The 15,202-nt window shown below is 36.0% G+C and overlaps 1 protein-coding gene across 10 annotated transcripts in view; it reads left to right on the forward strand.

The window, feature by feature from the left end:
* The window catches only part of DLG1 (discs large MAGUK scaffold protein 1), a 295,020-nt gene that overhangs the window by 183,242 nt on the left and 96,576 nt on the right, over positions 1-15,202 (forward strand). For all 10 annotated transcript variants that reach the window (XM_081235927.1, XM_081235926.1, XM_081235924.1 and 7 more), the window contains 2 exons: positions 9,020-9,140; positions 13,498-13,654. In XM_081235927.1, the coding sequence (XP_081092053.1) occupies positions 9,020-9,140; positions 13,498-13,654 (278 nt within the window). The remainder of the gene's footprint in view (positions 1-9,019; positions 9,141-13,497; positions 13,655-15,202) is intronic.

Below are 15,202 nucleotides of genomic sequence, written 5' to 3' on the forward strand. Positions count from 1 at the left end.
TACACCATACTTCCAGTCACTGCCTACTGTCTTTCACTCAGGTTACTTCACTCATATATGTAACCTGTCTGGCCACTATAGTAATTTGAATTAATGATCCTTGCATTTTTGTTTTCCCAGTGGGTGTTATAATGCTTTGTGCATGGAAGGCACTCGGTAATGTAGTGAAAGAAGAGATTCATGGTTAAATAATAAATATTACAGCTAGATTTTGAAATGCCTAGTAACTTTATCATAGTTAATACCTCAAGAAAGTTAAATATTGTTTCTATGTGTTTTGATAATAATGCACATAATTCAGATGTGTTGTGCTTTTGGAAGTTAAAACTGAAATGTGTTGCTTACCTGGGCCAGGAATAACTTTGTAATTTTCTGTTCTTAGCTCTCACTAGAATTACAGTTGATGAACTATAATGATGTTTTTTATTATTGAAATGAACCAATAAATAATGTTTGCTTGTTTTTTATTCCTATTTTTTATCGGGTTTCCATTCTTTTATGGTGCATTAAAAGGAATAATTATAAATTGGGTTGACAGATCTGAGCTGGTGTCAGGGCATGTCTTTTTTTTAAATAGGCTTTATATTTTAAAGCAATTTTAGGTTCACAGAAATATTAAGCAAAGGTACAGAAATGTCCCACGTGCATAGCCTCTCCTATTACCAACATCTACCAGAGTGGTACGTTTGTTACAATTGATGACCCTACATTGCCATATCATTACCCAAAGCCCATAGTATACATTAGGGTTCACTCTTGATGTTGTACATCCTATGGGTTTGGACAAATGTATAATGACATGTACCCACTATCAGTATCATACAGAGTGGCTTCATTGCCCTAAACATCCTGTGCACTGCCTATTCATCCCTCCCTCCCCTCTAGCCTCTGGCATCCACTGATAATTTTACTGCCTCCATAGTTTTGCCTTTTCCGGATTATCATGTAGTTGGAATCATACAGTATGTAGCCTTTTAAAATCTTAACTCTACACCTAAAACTAACACAACATTGTAAATCAACTGTACTCCAATAAAAATTAAAAACAAAAACCAAATATGTCATATTTTACTTTTCATAAAATACATTTTAGATAATTTGATTAACATTTCCAGTTTACCTGAAACTCACAAAATGGCATTGAATATATCACATATGTCCAATTGAAATACCCAAATTACACCAAAAAGCCTCAAACTCCTTAAAAACAATTAAAATAATTAATTAAGCCCTCTGCTGATTTTGTGAAATTTGAGATAACAATCCAGTAAATATTTTAAAATATAGCACAGGCTAAAGTTTTCCATAAACTTTTGAATTAAAGAAGGCCTAGATGTTTGAAAAAAACAAACCTTCTTTCACGTAGTAATGTGCATGAGTTTTTAATTCCTTTGGGTAAATAACCAAGGAGTGCAATTGCTGGATCGTATGGTATGAATATGTTTGGTTTTATAAGAAACAGCCAAATTGTCTTCCAAAGTGGCTGTACCATTTTGCTTTCCCACCAACAACGTATGAAAGTTCTGTTACTCCACATCCTCACAAGCATTTTGTGTTATCACTGTTCTGGTTTTTAGCCATTCTAATAGTTATTCAGCAGTATCACATTGATTTAATAAGCATTTCCTTGATGTCATATGATAAGGAGTATCTGTTCATATGCTTATTTGCCATCTGTATATCTTTTTTGGTGAGGTGTCTGTTAAGAGTCTTTGGCACATTTTTAAATTGGATTGTTTATTGTCTTGTTGAGTTTAAGAGCTCTTTGCATATTTTCGCTAAAGTTCATTATCACATATATGTTTTGCAGATATTTTCTCCCAGTCTGTGGCTTGTCTTTTTTTTTTTTTTTTTGCGGTATGTGGGCCTCTCACTGTTGTGGCCTCTCCCGTTGCGGAGCACAGGCTCCAGACGCGCAGGCCCAACGGCCATGGCTCACGGGCCCAACTGCTCCGCAGCACGTGGGATCTTCCCGGACTGGGGCACGAACCCATGTCCCCTGCATCGGCAGGCGGACTCTCAACCACTGCGCCACCAGGGAAGCCCTGTGGCTTGTCTTTTCATTCACTAGACAGTGTCTTTCACAGAGCAGAAATGTTTAATTTTAATGAGGTCTACCTTGTCAGTTTTCTTTCATGGGTCATGCCTTTGGTGTTGTATCTGAAAAACCATTGCCAAACCCAAGATCATCAAGATGTTCTCCTATGTTATCTTCTAGGATTTTTATAGTTTGGGGTTTTACTATGTCTGTGATCCATTTTGAATTAATTTTCACATGGTTTATATCTAGATTCTTTTTTTTTATGTGGATGTCCAGTTGTTCTAATAACACCTGTTGAAAAGACTGCCTTTGCTCCATTGTGTTTGCCTTTGCTCCTTTATCAGTGATCAGTTGCCTATATATGAGTCTATTTCTGGATTCTCTGTTATATTCCATTGATCTAACATTTTCCTTTTCTTTTGCCAATATCACACTGTCTTGATTACTGTAGCTTTTTAGGAGGTCTTGAACTCAGGTAGTATCAGCCCTCCAACTTTGTTCTTCTGCTTCATTATTGGGTTGTCTATTCTAGGTGTTTTGCCTCTCTATATAAACTCTACAATCAGTTTGACAATAACCACAAAATAACTTACTAGTATTTTGATTGGGGTTGCATTGAATCTGTAGATCAAGTTGAGAAGAACTAACATCTTGACAGTATTGAGGCTTCCTATCCATGAACATAGGCTCTCTCTCGATATTTAGTTCTTCTTTGATATCTTTCATCAGAGTTTTTGTAGTTTTGCTCACGTAGATCATTAGATTTATACCTAAGTATATCATTTTAGGGGATGCTAATGTAAATGGTAGTGTGTTTTTAATTTCAAATTTCACTTGTTCATTGCTGGTATACAGGAAAGCAGTCAACTTTATATATTAACCTTGTATAAAGGTTAATATATACAATATATATAATATATCTTGCAACCTTGCTATAATTGCTTATTAGTTCCATGAGTTTTTTTGGTCAGTTCTTTCAGATTTTCTACATAAACAATCATGACATCTACAAAGACAGTTCTATTGCTTCTTTCTCAATCTACATACCTTTTGTTTCCTTTTCCTATGTTAATGCATTAACTAAGACATCCTTCACTTGCTCCTAATTTTAGTGGTAAAGCTTCAAGTTCCTCACCATTAAGTATTATGTCAGCTGTAGGATGTTAGTATTCTTTTTTTTTTTTTTTTTTTTTTTGCGGTACGCGGGCCTCTCACTGTTGTGGCCTCTCCCGTTGCAGAGCACAGGCTCTGGACGCACAGGCTCAGTGGCCATGGCTTATGGGCCCAGCCGCTCCGCAGCGTGTGGGCTCTTCCCGGACCGGGGCACTAACCTGTGTCCCCTGCATTGGCAGGCGGTCTCTCAACCACTGCGCCACCAGGGAAGCCCAAGTATTCTTGATCAGGTTGACAATACTTCCCACTATTCCTAGTTAACTGAGAGATTTTCTTATAAATTAATATTTTGGATTTTATCAAATGCTTTTTCTTTATCTATTGATATGATTACGTGACTTTTCTTTAGCCTGTTGTTGTGATGGATCATATTGTTTTTTGCATGGTGAACCAGCCTTGCATACCTGGGATAAATCCCAGATGCTTGTGGTACATAATTCTTTTTACATATTGTTGGATTTGGTTTGCTAATATCTTGTTGAAGATTTTTCCATTTATGTTCATGAGTGATGTTGTTCTAGAGGGTTTTTTCTTATGATTTCTTTGTTTGGTTTTGTTAGGATAATGCTGGCCTCATAGAATGAGTTAGGAAGTATTCCCTTGGCTTCTGTCTGCTGGAAGAGGTTATAGAGAATTGGTGTAATTCCTTTCTTAAAAGTTTGGTAGAACTCACCACTGAAGGTTATCATTATTGATTCAATTTCTTTAATAGATATAGGGTTGTTCAGATTGCCTGTTTCTTTCTTGTGAGTTTTGACAGATTGTGTCTTTCAAGGAATTGGTCCATTTCATCTAGGTTATCAAATCTGTGGGCATAGAGTTGTTCGTAGTACTTACTATTCTTCTAATCTCCATGGAATCTGTAGTGATATGCCCTCTTTCATTTCTGTCTTCTCTCTTTTTTTCTTAGTTAGCCTGGCTGGAGGCTTATTGATTTTATTGATCTTTTCAAAGACCCAACTTTTGGTTTTATTGATTTTTTTAATCTGTTGATTTCCTGGTTTTATTTATTTATTTATTTATTTTATTTATTTTTGGCTGCGTCGGGTCTTCTTGCTGCACGCAGGCTTTCTCCAGTTGCAGCGAGCAGGGGCTACTCTTCACTGCAGTGCGCGGGCTTCTCATTGCAGTGTCTTCTCTTGTTGCAGAGCTCGGGATCTAGGCACGTGGGCTTCAGTAGTTGTGGCACGCAGGCTCTAGAGCGCAGGCTCAGTAGTTGTGGTGCACAGGCTTCATTGCTTCACGGCATGTGGGATCTTCCTGGTCCAGGGCTCAAACCCATGTCCCCTGCATTGGCAGGTGGATTCTTAACCACTGCGCCACCAGGGAAGCCCAGATTTCCTGTTTTTAATTTCATTGATTTCTGCTCTATTTTTATTATTTTTTTCCTCCTGCTTACTTTGAATTTAATTTACTCTTTTTCTAGTTTTATCAGGTGGAAGCTAAGATGATTCATTTTAGATCTTTTTTTTCTAATATATGCATTCAATACTATAAATTTCCCTCTAAGCACTGCTTTTGCTGTATCCCACAGATTTTTTTTTTTTTTTTTGCAGTACACGGGCCTCTCACTGTTGTGGCCTCTCCCGTTGTGGAGCACAGGCTCCGGACGCACAGGCTCAGCGGCCATGGCTCACCAGCCCAGCCACTCCGCAGCATGTGGGATCTTCCCGGACTGGGGCACGAACCCATGTCCCCTGCGTCGGCCAGCGGACTCTCAACCACTGCGCCACCAGGGAAGCCCCTATCCCACAGATTTTGATAGGTTGTGTTTTCATTTTCATTTAGTTCAAAACATTTTTTAAATTTCTCCAGAGATTTCTTCTTTGACCCAAGTGTTATTTAGGAGTGTGTTTGTGTTATTTAATCACCATGTATTGGGGGATTTTTAGCTATCATATTGTTATTGATTTCTAGTTTAATTTCACTGTGGTCTGAGAACGGACATTGTATGATTTCTATTTTTTTTTAATTAGTTAAGGTATGTTTCATAGCCCAGAACATGGTCTATCTTGGTGAATGTTATGTGGGAGCTTAAGAAAAATATGTGTTTTGCTGTTGTTGGATGAAGTAGTCTATAGGTGTCCATCATATCCAGTTGATTAGTGATGTTACTAAGTTCAGCTATGTCCTTCCTGATTTTCTGCCTGCTGTATTTGTTCATTTCTGATAAAGAGGTGTGGATTAATCTGTTTCTCTTTTCAGTTCTATCTGTTTTGGCCTCACATAGTTGGACACTTTGTTGTTAGGTGTTAAAGATTATCATGTCTTCTTGGAGAATTGACCACTTTATCATTAAGAAATGCCTTTCTTTAACCTAGATAATTTTCCTTACTTTGAAGTCTTCTCTGTCTGAAATTAATATAGCTACTCCTGCTTTCTTTTGATTAGTGTTAGCATGGTATATCTTTCTCCATTCCTTTTAATATATAGGCCTTTATATTTAAATTGGCTTTCTTGTAGACAGTATATCTTGGTTTTTTGACCCACTCTGACAGTATCTGTCTTCGAATTGGTGCATTTAGGCCATTGATGTTTTAAGTGATTATTGATATAGTTGGATTAATGTCTATGATATTTGCTACTCTTTTCTATTTGTTACCCTGTTCTTTGCTCCTGTATTTGTATCCATTTTTTTTTACATTCTGTAATGTACTTTTTTTACATTACATTTTACATTTTTTTTACATTTTTTTTACATTCCTGTATCCATTTTTTTCCTGCCTTTTATGGCTTTAATTAAGCATTTTGCGTGATTCTGTTTTCTCTCCTTTCTTAGTGTATTAGTTACATTCTCTTTTACTTTTTTTAGTGGTTGCCCTAGAGTTTGCAATATACATGTATAGTAATCTAAGTCCACTTTGAAGTAACACTGTACAGGTTTTTTTTTTTTTTTTTTTTTAGCTGTACGCAGGCCTCTCACTGTTGTGGCCTCTCCCGTTGCGGAGCACAGGCTCCAGACGCACAGGCCCAGCGGCCATGGCTTACGGGCCCAGCCGCTCCGCGGCATGTGGGATCCCCCTGGACCAGGGCACAAACCCGCGTCCCCCACATCGGCAGGCGGACTCTCAACCACTGCGCCACCAGGGAAGCCCAACACTGTACAGCTTTATGGGTAGTGTGAGTTCCTTATAATAACAAAATAATCCTAATTCCTCCCTCCCATCCCTTGTATCATTGCTGACATTCATTTCATTTATACATAAACATATATACAGACATAGTCGAATACAGTATTGCTATTGTTTTGAACAAAGTGTTATTTGTTAGATCAATCAGGAATAAGAAAAATAAGAAAAATGAGTTTTATTTTACCTTTGCTTATTCCTTCATCAGTGCTCTTCCTTTCTTTCTGTGTAACTGAGTTTCTGACCTACTAACTTCCCTTCTCTCTAAAGAACTTCTTTTAACATTTCAAAAGGCAGATCTACTAGCAATAAATATTCCCTCAATTTTTGTTTAAGGAAGTCTTTATTTCTTCTTCACTTTTGAAGGATAATTTCACAGGTGGGTTTTTTCTCTTAACACTGCATTTTCACTCCACTGTCTTGCTTGAATGGTTTCTGAGGAGAAGTCATATGTAATTCTTACCTTGCACCTCTATCAGTAAGGTGAGGTTTTTTCCCATGACTTTATTTAGGGCTTTTCTTCCTTTTTTTTTTTTTTTTTTTCCTGTAGTTTGAAAAGGATATGCCTAGGTGTAACTTTTCTTTGCATTTAACCTGCTTAGTGTTCTCTGAGCTTCCTAGATCTATGGTTTGGTGTCTGGCATTAATTGGAGGAAATTCTCATCATTATTGTTTCAAAGATTTCTTCTATTCCTTTCTCTCCCTTTTCTCCTTTTGGTATCCTCATTACATATATGTTACACCTTTTGTAGTTCTACCACTGTTCTTGGGTATTCTGTTCTGGTTTTTCTCCCCCCAGTCATTTTTTCTCTTTGCTTTTCAGTTTTAGAGGTTGCCATTGAGATATCCTCAAGCTCAGATTCTTTCCTCAGCCATGTCCAGACTACTAGTAGCTCATAAAAGACATTCTTCATTTCTGTTATGGAGTTTTTGATCTCTAGTATTTCTTTTTGTTTCTTTCTTAGAGTTTTCATCTCTCCGCTAGTATTGCCCATCTGTTCTTGCATATTGTGTTCTTTATCCATTAGAGCCATTAGCACATTAATCATTATTGCTTCAAATTCCTGGTCTGATAATTCCAACCTCACTGCCATATATGAGTCTGGCTCTTATGCTTGCTCTGTCTCTTCAAACTGTGTTTTTGCCTTTTTGTATGTCTTGTAGTTTTTTCTTGATAGCCAGGCATGATGTACTGGATAAAAGGAACGGCTGTAAATACGCCTTTAGTAATATGGTGATAAGGTGTTCGAGTGGAAAAGTGTTGAATAGGCCTGTGATTAAGTCTCAGTCTCTTAGTGACCTTGTGCCTCTGCAGTGCTCTTCACAGTGCTTCTCAGTATTCTCCCCTGTTCTGCTCCCTTAGGACAGGATGGCTAGAATTGGCTAGATTTGGTTATTTCCCTTCCCCCAGCTCTGTTGGGCTCTGACAAAACCCCAGCAGGTGAGGCTCTGGTTAAATAGTTTCTTCTGAGGACAGACTGTTAAGAAGAACAAAATGCTCTTAATGTATTTCAAAATGGTTCCTTTTCCCCTCCTTCTGCCAGAAGCATGACAGAATTTTTCTCCAGTATTCACTGTGAGAACCTGTAGAGTTCTAGGAGGTAAGACTCACAAAAATGTGGAGCCCCTGATGATGGGGTTCCCCCGGAGTTTTTGACTCCCAAAGTCATCCACACTGAGCCCCCAACAATATGTTAATTACAGTTCAGGTTACTCTACCCCAGCACTTGTTACCACAGAGATTTCTGCTCTAGTAAGTTGTGATTTTCTGTATTCACCTATCAGTCTCCTTAATTGGGGGGACAGTGTTTTGCCCTATGACTTCTATCTTAAGCATCTAAGAAGGATTGTTGATTTTTCAGTTTGTTCACCTTTTTAGTTGTTGTTAGGACAGAGTAATGACTCAAAGCTTCTTATATGCCAAGCTGGAAACCAGAAGTCCCTCAATTTATTCTAAAACTTTGTCAAGCATAGTCTTTTTGCACCTATTTTTAAGCTTTTGGTTTTCGTTATTCACAACCAGAGTTTGAGTATACAGTTGATCATTGAGCAACATGGGTTTGAACTATGTGGGTCCACTTATACGTGGATTTTTTCAGTACGTACTACAGATCTGCGGTTAGCTGAATCTGTGGATGCAGAACCATGGATATGGAGGCCCAACTATAAAGTTATATGTGCATTTTCAATTTTTTGGAGGGTCGGTGCTTCTAACCCCCATGTTGTTCAGGGAGCAGCCATATATACTTTCTAAAAACATTAATCTGCAAAATAACTTCTTAGAAAAATAAAGTTATTGTACTTAAGACTGATTTGGTTCAGTCTTTCCTCTGACAGTCTTTTGAATAATCTTTCCTGGATTTCATTGTGCAAATCAATTACTGTAACTCCAGTTACTGTAAAACTATAAACTCCTTTTTAGTTCTGTTTTCTCAGAGAAACAAAATGGAATAAGTTTGCTTTACTAATCTGAATTTCTAAACTAGTTTTCACCTGGAAACTTGAGCTTCTCTAATTTTTTTACCTAATAAATAAATTTTCTCTACCAAATTCTATTATATAAATGAGTGAATATGAATTATACATTAATTAACTTTGAAACTGATAATCCACAAATGTGGTACTGAATGGTATGTTTCCTTTTTCAAGTGTTTTTTTTACTTACTTTATTTTAAAGCTTCTTCTCAGCCTGTTGATAACCATGTTAGCACATCTTCCTACTTGGGCCAGACACCAGCATCACCAGCCAGATATTCACCTGTTTCGAAAGCAGTGCTTGGAGATGATGAAATTACAAGGTAATAAACTGAATAGTCATCCTTCTTACATAAAGCCAACTATTAGATGGAGCTATAATTAGCCAACTAGGATAGTCACAATTTTCAGGACTAATTTTATTAACAGATAATGAACCTAAACCTTACTTTTTTTATTGGAGGGTTCATTGAAGGGCCATAAGTGTAAAAATATATTACAAATAAATCACTGCTTTTTTTTAGTGTTGCTATTTATTCTGACACCTAAAATTTACTTCCATCTAACATTACTAACGTTACTCACTGACAGTTTTTTAGATTAGCTGTCTCTTTTTTGGTGGTACGCAGGCCTCTCACTGTTGTGGCCTGTCCCGTTGCGGAGCACAGGCTCCAGATGCGCAAGCTCAGTGGCCATGGCTCACGGGCCCAGCCGCTCCGTGACATGTGGGATCCTCCCGGACCGGGGCACGAACTCGTGTCCGCTGCACTGGCAGGCGGACTCTCAACCACTGTGCCACCAGGGAAGCCCTAACTGTCTTTTTATTCCCCAAAAAACTCTTTTATCTAAGTGGGAAAAAAAAATGAAAAAATATTTTAGATCTTTTTCACATTATTCAACATAGTAATATGATATTATGTTTGAACAGTTTGCTTTATAGCTTTTGTAGAAGTAAATTTTGTAGAAGTATTTCATATTATAGCATTTAATGTTAAAATGTATGACAATTCATGCCATTTTATGTTTTTATTAATTGTATTATTGTTAGCATTATTATTTTTGAACCTTTATAATCATAATTATTCTTTATCTGTCAGACTCTTGAGTCTAAGCAGTGATCTCTTAAATGTCAGATAGGGGTGTTTGTCTTTGTCCTCTTCTTCAGGAGTTAGCAATATTGAGAACTTAATTTAATAGGCGCTCAGTAATTGTTTTAGGATGAAAATTACCGGAAAGAATAGTGTTTGTGATTATATGTCTGTGGTGTGAATTCTCGCCTGTTAATCTTTAGGCTGTGCTAGTATACTGACCTGTCGTGGTCGTTTTATTGTTGCTGTTATTCTCTAATACTGCTTATTTATAGAAGTAAAGAGGAAGTAGTTAATGGCTTATCTAGTCTTTAATCAGCATATTTTTCAAATTAAAAATATGTCATATTAGCATCTTGATTGCTGTTCCCCATCTTTTTTCACTGCATATCTCTTGTCTAGAATATTTGTTGGACTCTGTAGTATTACACAACAGGCCTACCTGTTTTCTGTATTCTTCTATAAAAATCAGGCAGTTGATTATTGAATATGTCTTCCTAAATGGTGAGTGTTTTATCACTCCTTTTTGATCATTATACTCCTTTGCCCAGATAATGAAGTACAGATATCTTTACTTCATATTAGAAGTTCTCCACAATTTAACCCTAAACAATTTTTCAGAGATTATATCACATCACCAATAAAAAGAGAAAATAAAAGAAATCCCAACATACAAACAGTTAATAATTCTGAAGTTCATTTTCTAACAGCTTTATTGAGATATGATTTACACCATACAGTTTACCATTTAAAATGTACAACAGTGATTTTTAGTATATTACATTATAAATTTTTAAAATTGTGGTAAAATGTATATAACATAAAATTTGCTATTGTAACCATTTTCAAATTGCGATTCAGTGGCATTAATTGCATTCACGATGTTTACGACCAACACCACTATCTTTTTCCAAACCCTGTTCAGGACTTCTCTGGTGATCCAGTGATTAAGACTCCACGCTTCCCAGCTGCATAGCACAGGGAGATCAGCTCGGTGCTTTGTGACCACCTGGGAGGGTGGGAGGGAGACACAAGAGGGAAGAGATATGGGGATATATGTATATGTATAGCTGATTCACTTTGTTATAAAGCAGAAACTAACACACCATTATAAAGCAATTATATTCCAATAAAGATGTTTAAAAAAAAAAAAAAAAAAGACTCCACGCTTCCAATGCAGGGGGCGTGGGTTTGATCCTGGTCAGGGAACTAAGATCCCACATGCCACATGGCACAGCAAAAGAAAAGAAACCCTTTTCATCGCTTCAGACAAACTCTATAACCATTATGCAATAATTCCACATTTCCCTGTTCTCCCAGCTCCTGGTAACTTCTAATCCACATTTTGTCTCTCTGAATTTGCATATTCTAAAATTGTTCATGTAGTGGAATCTTATAATACTTAACCTTTTGTATCTGGCTTCTTTCATGTAGCATAATGATGTTTTCAAGATTCATACATGTTGTAGCATGTATCAGAACTTCATTTCTGGTTATGGCTGAATAACATTTAATTATATGTATGTACCACATTTTGTTTATCCATTCATCTGTTGATGGACACTTGGGTTGTTTCCACCTTTTGGGTATTGTGAATAATGCTCTGATAAACACTGGCATGCACATAGCTGCTTGCATACCTGCTTTTAGTTCCTTTAGATACATACCTAGAAGTGGAATTACTGGGTCATATGGTAACTATGTTTAGGTTCATGAGGAACCACCTAACTGTTTTCTGTAGCAGCCACCCCATTTTACATTCCCACCATCAATATATGAGGATTCCCATTTCTCCACATCTTCAGCAACATTTGTTTTTTCTCTTTTGTTTTGTTTTATAGCCATTGTTATAGGTGAGATGTATCTTACTGTGATGTTGATGCATTTCCGTAGTGCCTAATGATGTTGAGCATCTCTTCAAATGCTTATGTTATTTGAAAAATCAATTTATTTTCCTCTGGAAATACTATTGGATTTCAGCAGGGTATTTTTAAATTATTATTTGCTAATGCAAAATTATAATTCATACATATGTTTTAATGTATTATAGGAACCCTAAACCATGAGTCCACAATCTAACAAGGAAGTAAGACCAGTATAGTGAAACCTGTCTTGTGCCCCTGATCCTACCCTGCTTCTCCTACATTGCCCCACCAAGTTAACTCCTTTCCTGAATTTTGGATTTATTATTCCCTTTTTTCTTTCATATAGGTGTTTATGTATATATTTCCTAAACAACATATTGTTGAATTTTGCTATTTTTGACAAGAAAATATTTAGTATAATTTTGTTAATCCTGTAAGTGAACTGACAAAGCTGATTAATGGTGAATACCTATGTATGACTAGAAAACACCACTTTAAGTTTTGAGCAGACAAATATTTAAGAAGGTTAATTCCACATTATATGGAAGGATCCCTAAAATTCAGTTTTTAGAAATATTTACTTCTGTTAAGCCGTTTGTTACCAAGAGCTTTCTGCAGTGTTTTAGAAAAAGCAGATTAATTTTTTTAAATATTTACCAAATATGATACATTCTAATCTCAAATGATATTCTGTGATTCATCATATCTAAAACAGTCAGCTCTTGGAATTTTCATGGTCTTACTGGAAGATGTAAATAGTTTTCACACAATTATGTATAAGTGGCAGCAAATGTGAAACGTTATTAGTGGTAAGATGTATTCTGATTTCAGAGATTTTAAATTGGGAGTTGGAGGGAACAAAAGAGATGCATCTTAGAATGGATGGAAAGCAGAGATAGGTAGATGAATTGGAGGGATGTGACTTAAGAAATAAAGATATTTAATTACTTTATATAGAAAGTCTAGAGATGGGCATTTCTAACATTTGTGTAGCAAAACTAGGTCCATGGTATCTCTGGAATTCTGCTGGCTATCTTCATGATTGTAATATGTCCAAACCAGTAAAGATTTTATAGTTCATTCTTTTGTGTGGGAGTGATTTGGAATAAGGAGGGGAACAAATATGCTTTGTATGGGGACAGAATATGCTTTGTGCCTTGTTAGAGTCTTTCTTTGGAAAGTGACAGTAAAATTTCCTGTTATTTCTTAGAGACCAGAATAGGGTCATAGCCTCACCTTAGCAAACGAGTGAAATTGCAGTGACTGGCGTAGGCTATTCATGATTCATCCGTTTGAGAGTAGAAAGGGGGCCTGCCTACCTTCTCTAAGACAAAGGGATATCTGCCTTTTACAACATGTAAGAAGTAGAGACAGTGACTGTTTCTTAGGCAGTAAAGTGTGTGCAACATCAGCTTTTCATGAGTATTATTTTTTGAGTAGGCTCTTTATATCATTATTTTTAAATTTCCACATTGTTTTCTCCTTTTTATTTTAGTTTTATGTTTGCTTGTTAAAAAGGATTTTTAGCTTCTATATAAAATTAGTATTTTTCCTTTTAATTTCTAGGCTTGGAAAGAATCTCTTTACCCCAGAGTTTAGAAAACTTTTAAATTTCATCTGACTTTTTTTATAATATGGAAATATGATTTATCAATAGGGAATTCTCATTGATAGAAAGTCAAGTTCTCTTTGTGTTTTAAGGTATTCAATATTTTTTTAATTTTCAGGGAACCTAGAAAAGTTGTTCTTCATCGTGGTTCAACAGGCCTTGGTTTCAACATTGTAGGAGGTGAAGATGGAGAAGGAATATTTATTTCCTTTATTTTGGCTGGCGGACCTGCTGATCTTAGTGGAGAGCTCAGGAAAGGAGATCGTATTATATCGGTAGGATATGTTAATCAAAATATGTCCTTATTATTTTAACTATGACCTGTTAATTATTAAACATTTTGTTTTTTATATTCTAAAGTTATGGGAGATATTTTGGCTATTTTCTTCTAACATTTTACAACTTAATTGTAGAATTACAGTGTTGACCGGGAACATGTTCTGTATGATAGATTTTCTTTTGGTATTTGACTTACTTGTAAGAGGTCAGTCTTTATGAATGTGATTGAAGGAAGTATGTATTCTCTATTTGTTGACTGCAAGGTTTTCTGTATGTCTGTTAACTCATCCTTGTTACTTGCATAGTTCATATCTTCTTTATACTTCAATCTGTTATCACCTTATCTGTTATTAAAGGAAACTTTTTAAGTTTATCTGAATGGTGGGTTTAACAGTTTGTCCTGACAGCAATTTTTTTCCGTATATCTTTGAAACTATGTTACTAGGTTCATCTAAGTTTAGAATCAGCATTCCTTCCTGGTGAGTTGAAATTTTTTACCATTAGGTAATGATCCTCGTTACTTGTAATAATGGTTTTTACCCTAGAAGCTATAATGCCTGATATTACTGTGGCTCTGCTGACTTTTTTGCTTGATATTTGCCTCATCTTTTCTCCATTTTTCACTTTCAGTTTGTGTCTGTGCTTATGTGGCTATTACCCATACAATTTTAGACTAAAAGTTTATCAGTAATTCAGCTGTTTTCCCAAATGACTCAGATTTGGGGAAACCTTAATTATAAAGGGGCTGTTTCTAGTATTTTACTTCTGTTTCATTTTTATATCCCTCAAACTTAGTCATTTTTCTTTTTGTTTTTGAACAGCTAATCCAAGTGTTCTACAATTTTTTGTTCATCATCCTTTCTTGTATCTCACTTCTTATGTGTTTCTCAGCAAGTCACTAACAGCATTGGGACTGGATTCGTAGCATAGGACTCTCTTGATCACTGTAGAAAATTTAGCTTTTCTAGCTCTCATCCTCATGCTAGTAGAACTCCTTAGTTATTTCATAAAGCAAAAATGTCCCTCAAATATCCAAATGCACCTTAGTGGGAGCTCTTAGATTGTTCTTTCAGCCGTGATTTCTTGATGGTAAATACTCTTAGCATTTACCTGGAACTGTTTTTAATTTGCCCTCACTTATAAATTTAGTCTAGAACTCTATGTTGACAAGTGTTGTCTCTCAATATACTATGAACATATTACTTTATACTATCTGTCTTCTTTTGTTGTTGTTTAACAAAAATCACTCTTTGTTGTTTATAGGTGATTTCTTTTTTTCACCAATTGCTCTTAAGTCTCTTAGTCTTTGGTGCACTGCAGTTTTACTAAAATGTGTCTGTGTCTAGCATTTTATTTATTCTATCTGGAGTTCGTTATGCTTGCTGAATCAGAGGAGTCCTGTTTCATCAATTCTGGAATCTTAGCCAGTATATTTTTAAATTTTGCCTTTCCCACATTGTGTGTATTCTATCCTTGAACTTCTGTGAGAGGACATTACCATTCTGTTCTCCATGTCTTTTAATCCCAACTTCATATTTATCAAC

Source organism: Mesoplodon bidens (assembly GCF_964165515.1).
Source record: "Mesoplodon bidens genome assembly, chromosome: 5".
Lineage (NCBI taxonomy): Eukaryota > Metazoa > Chordata > Mammalia > Artiodactyla > Ziphiidae > Mesoplodon > Mesoplodon bidens.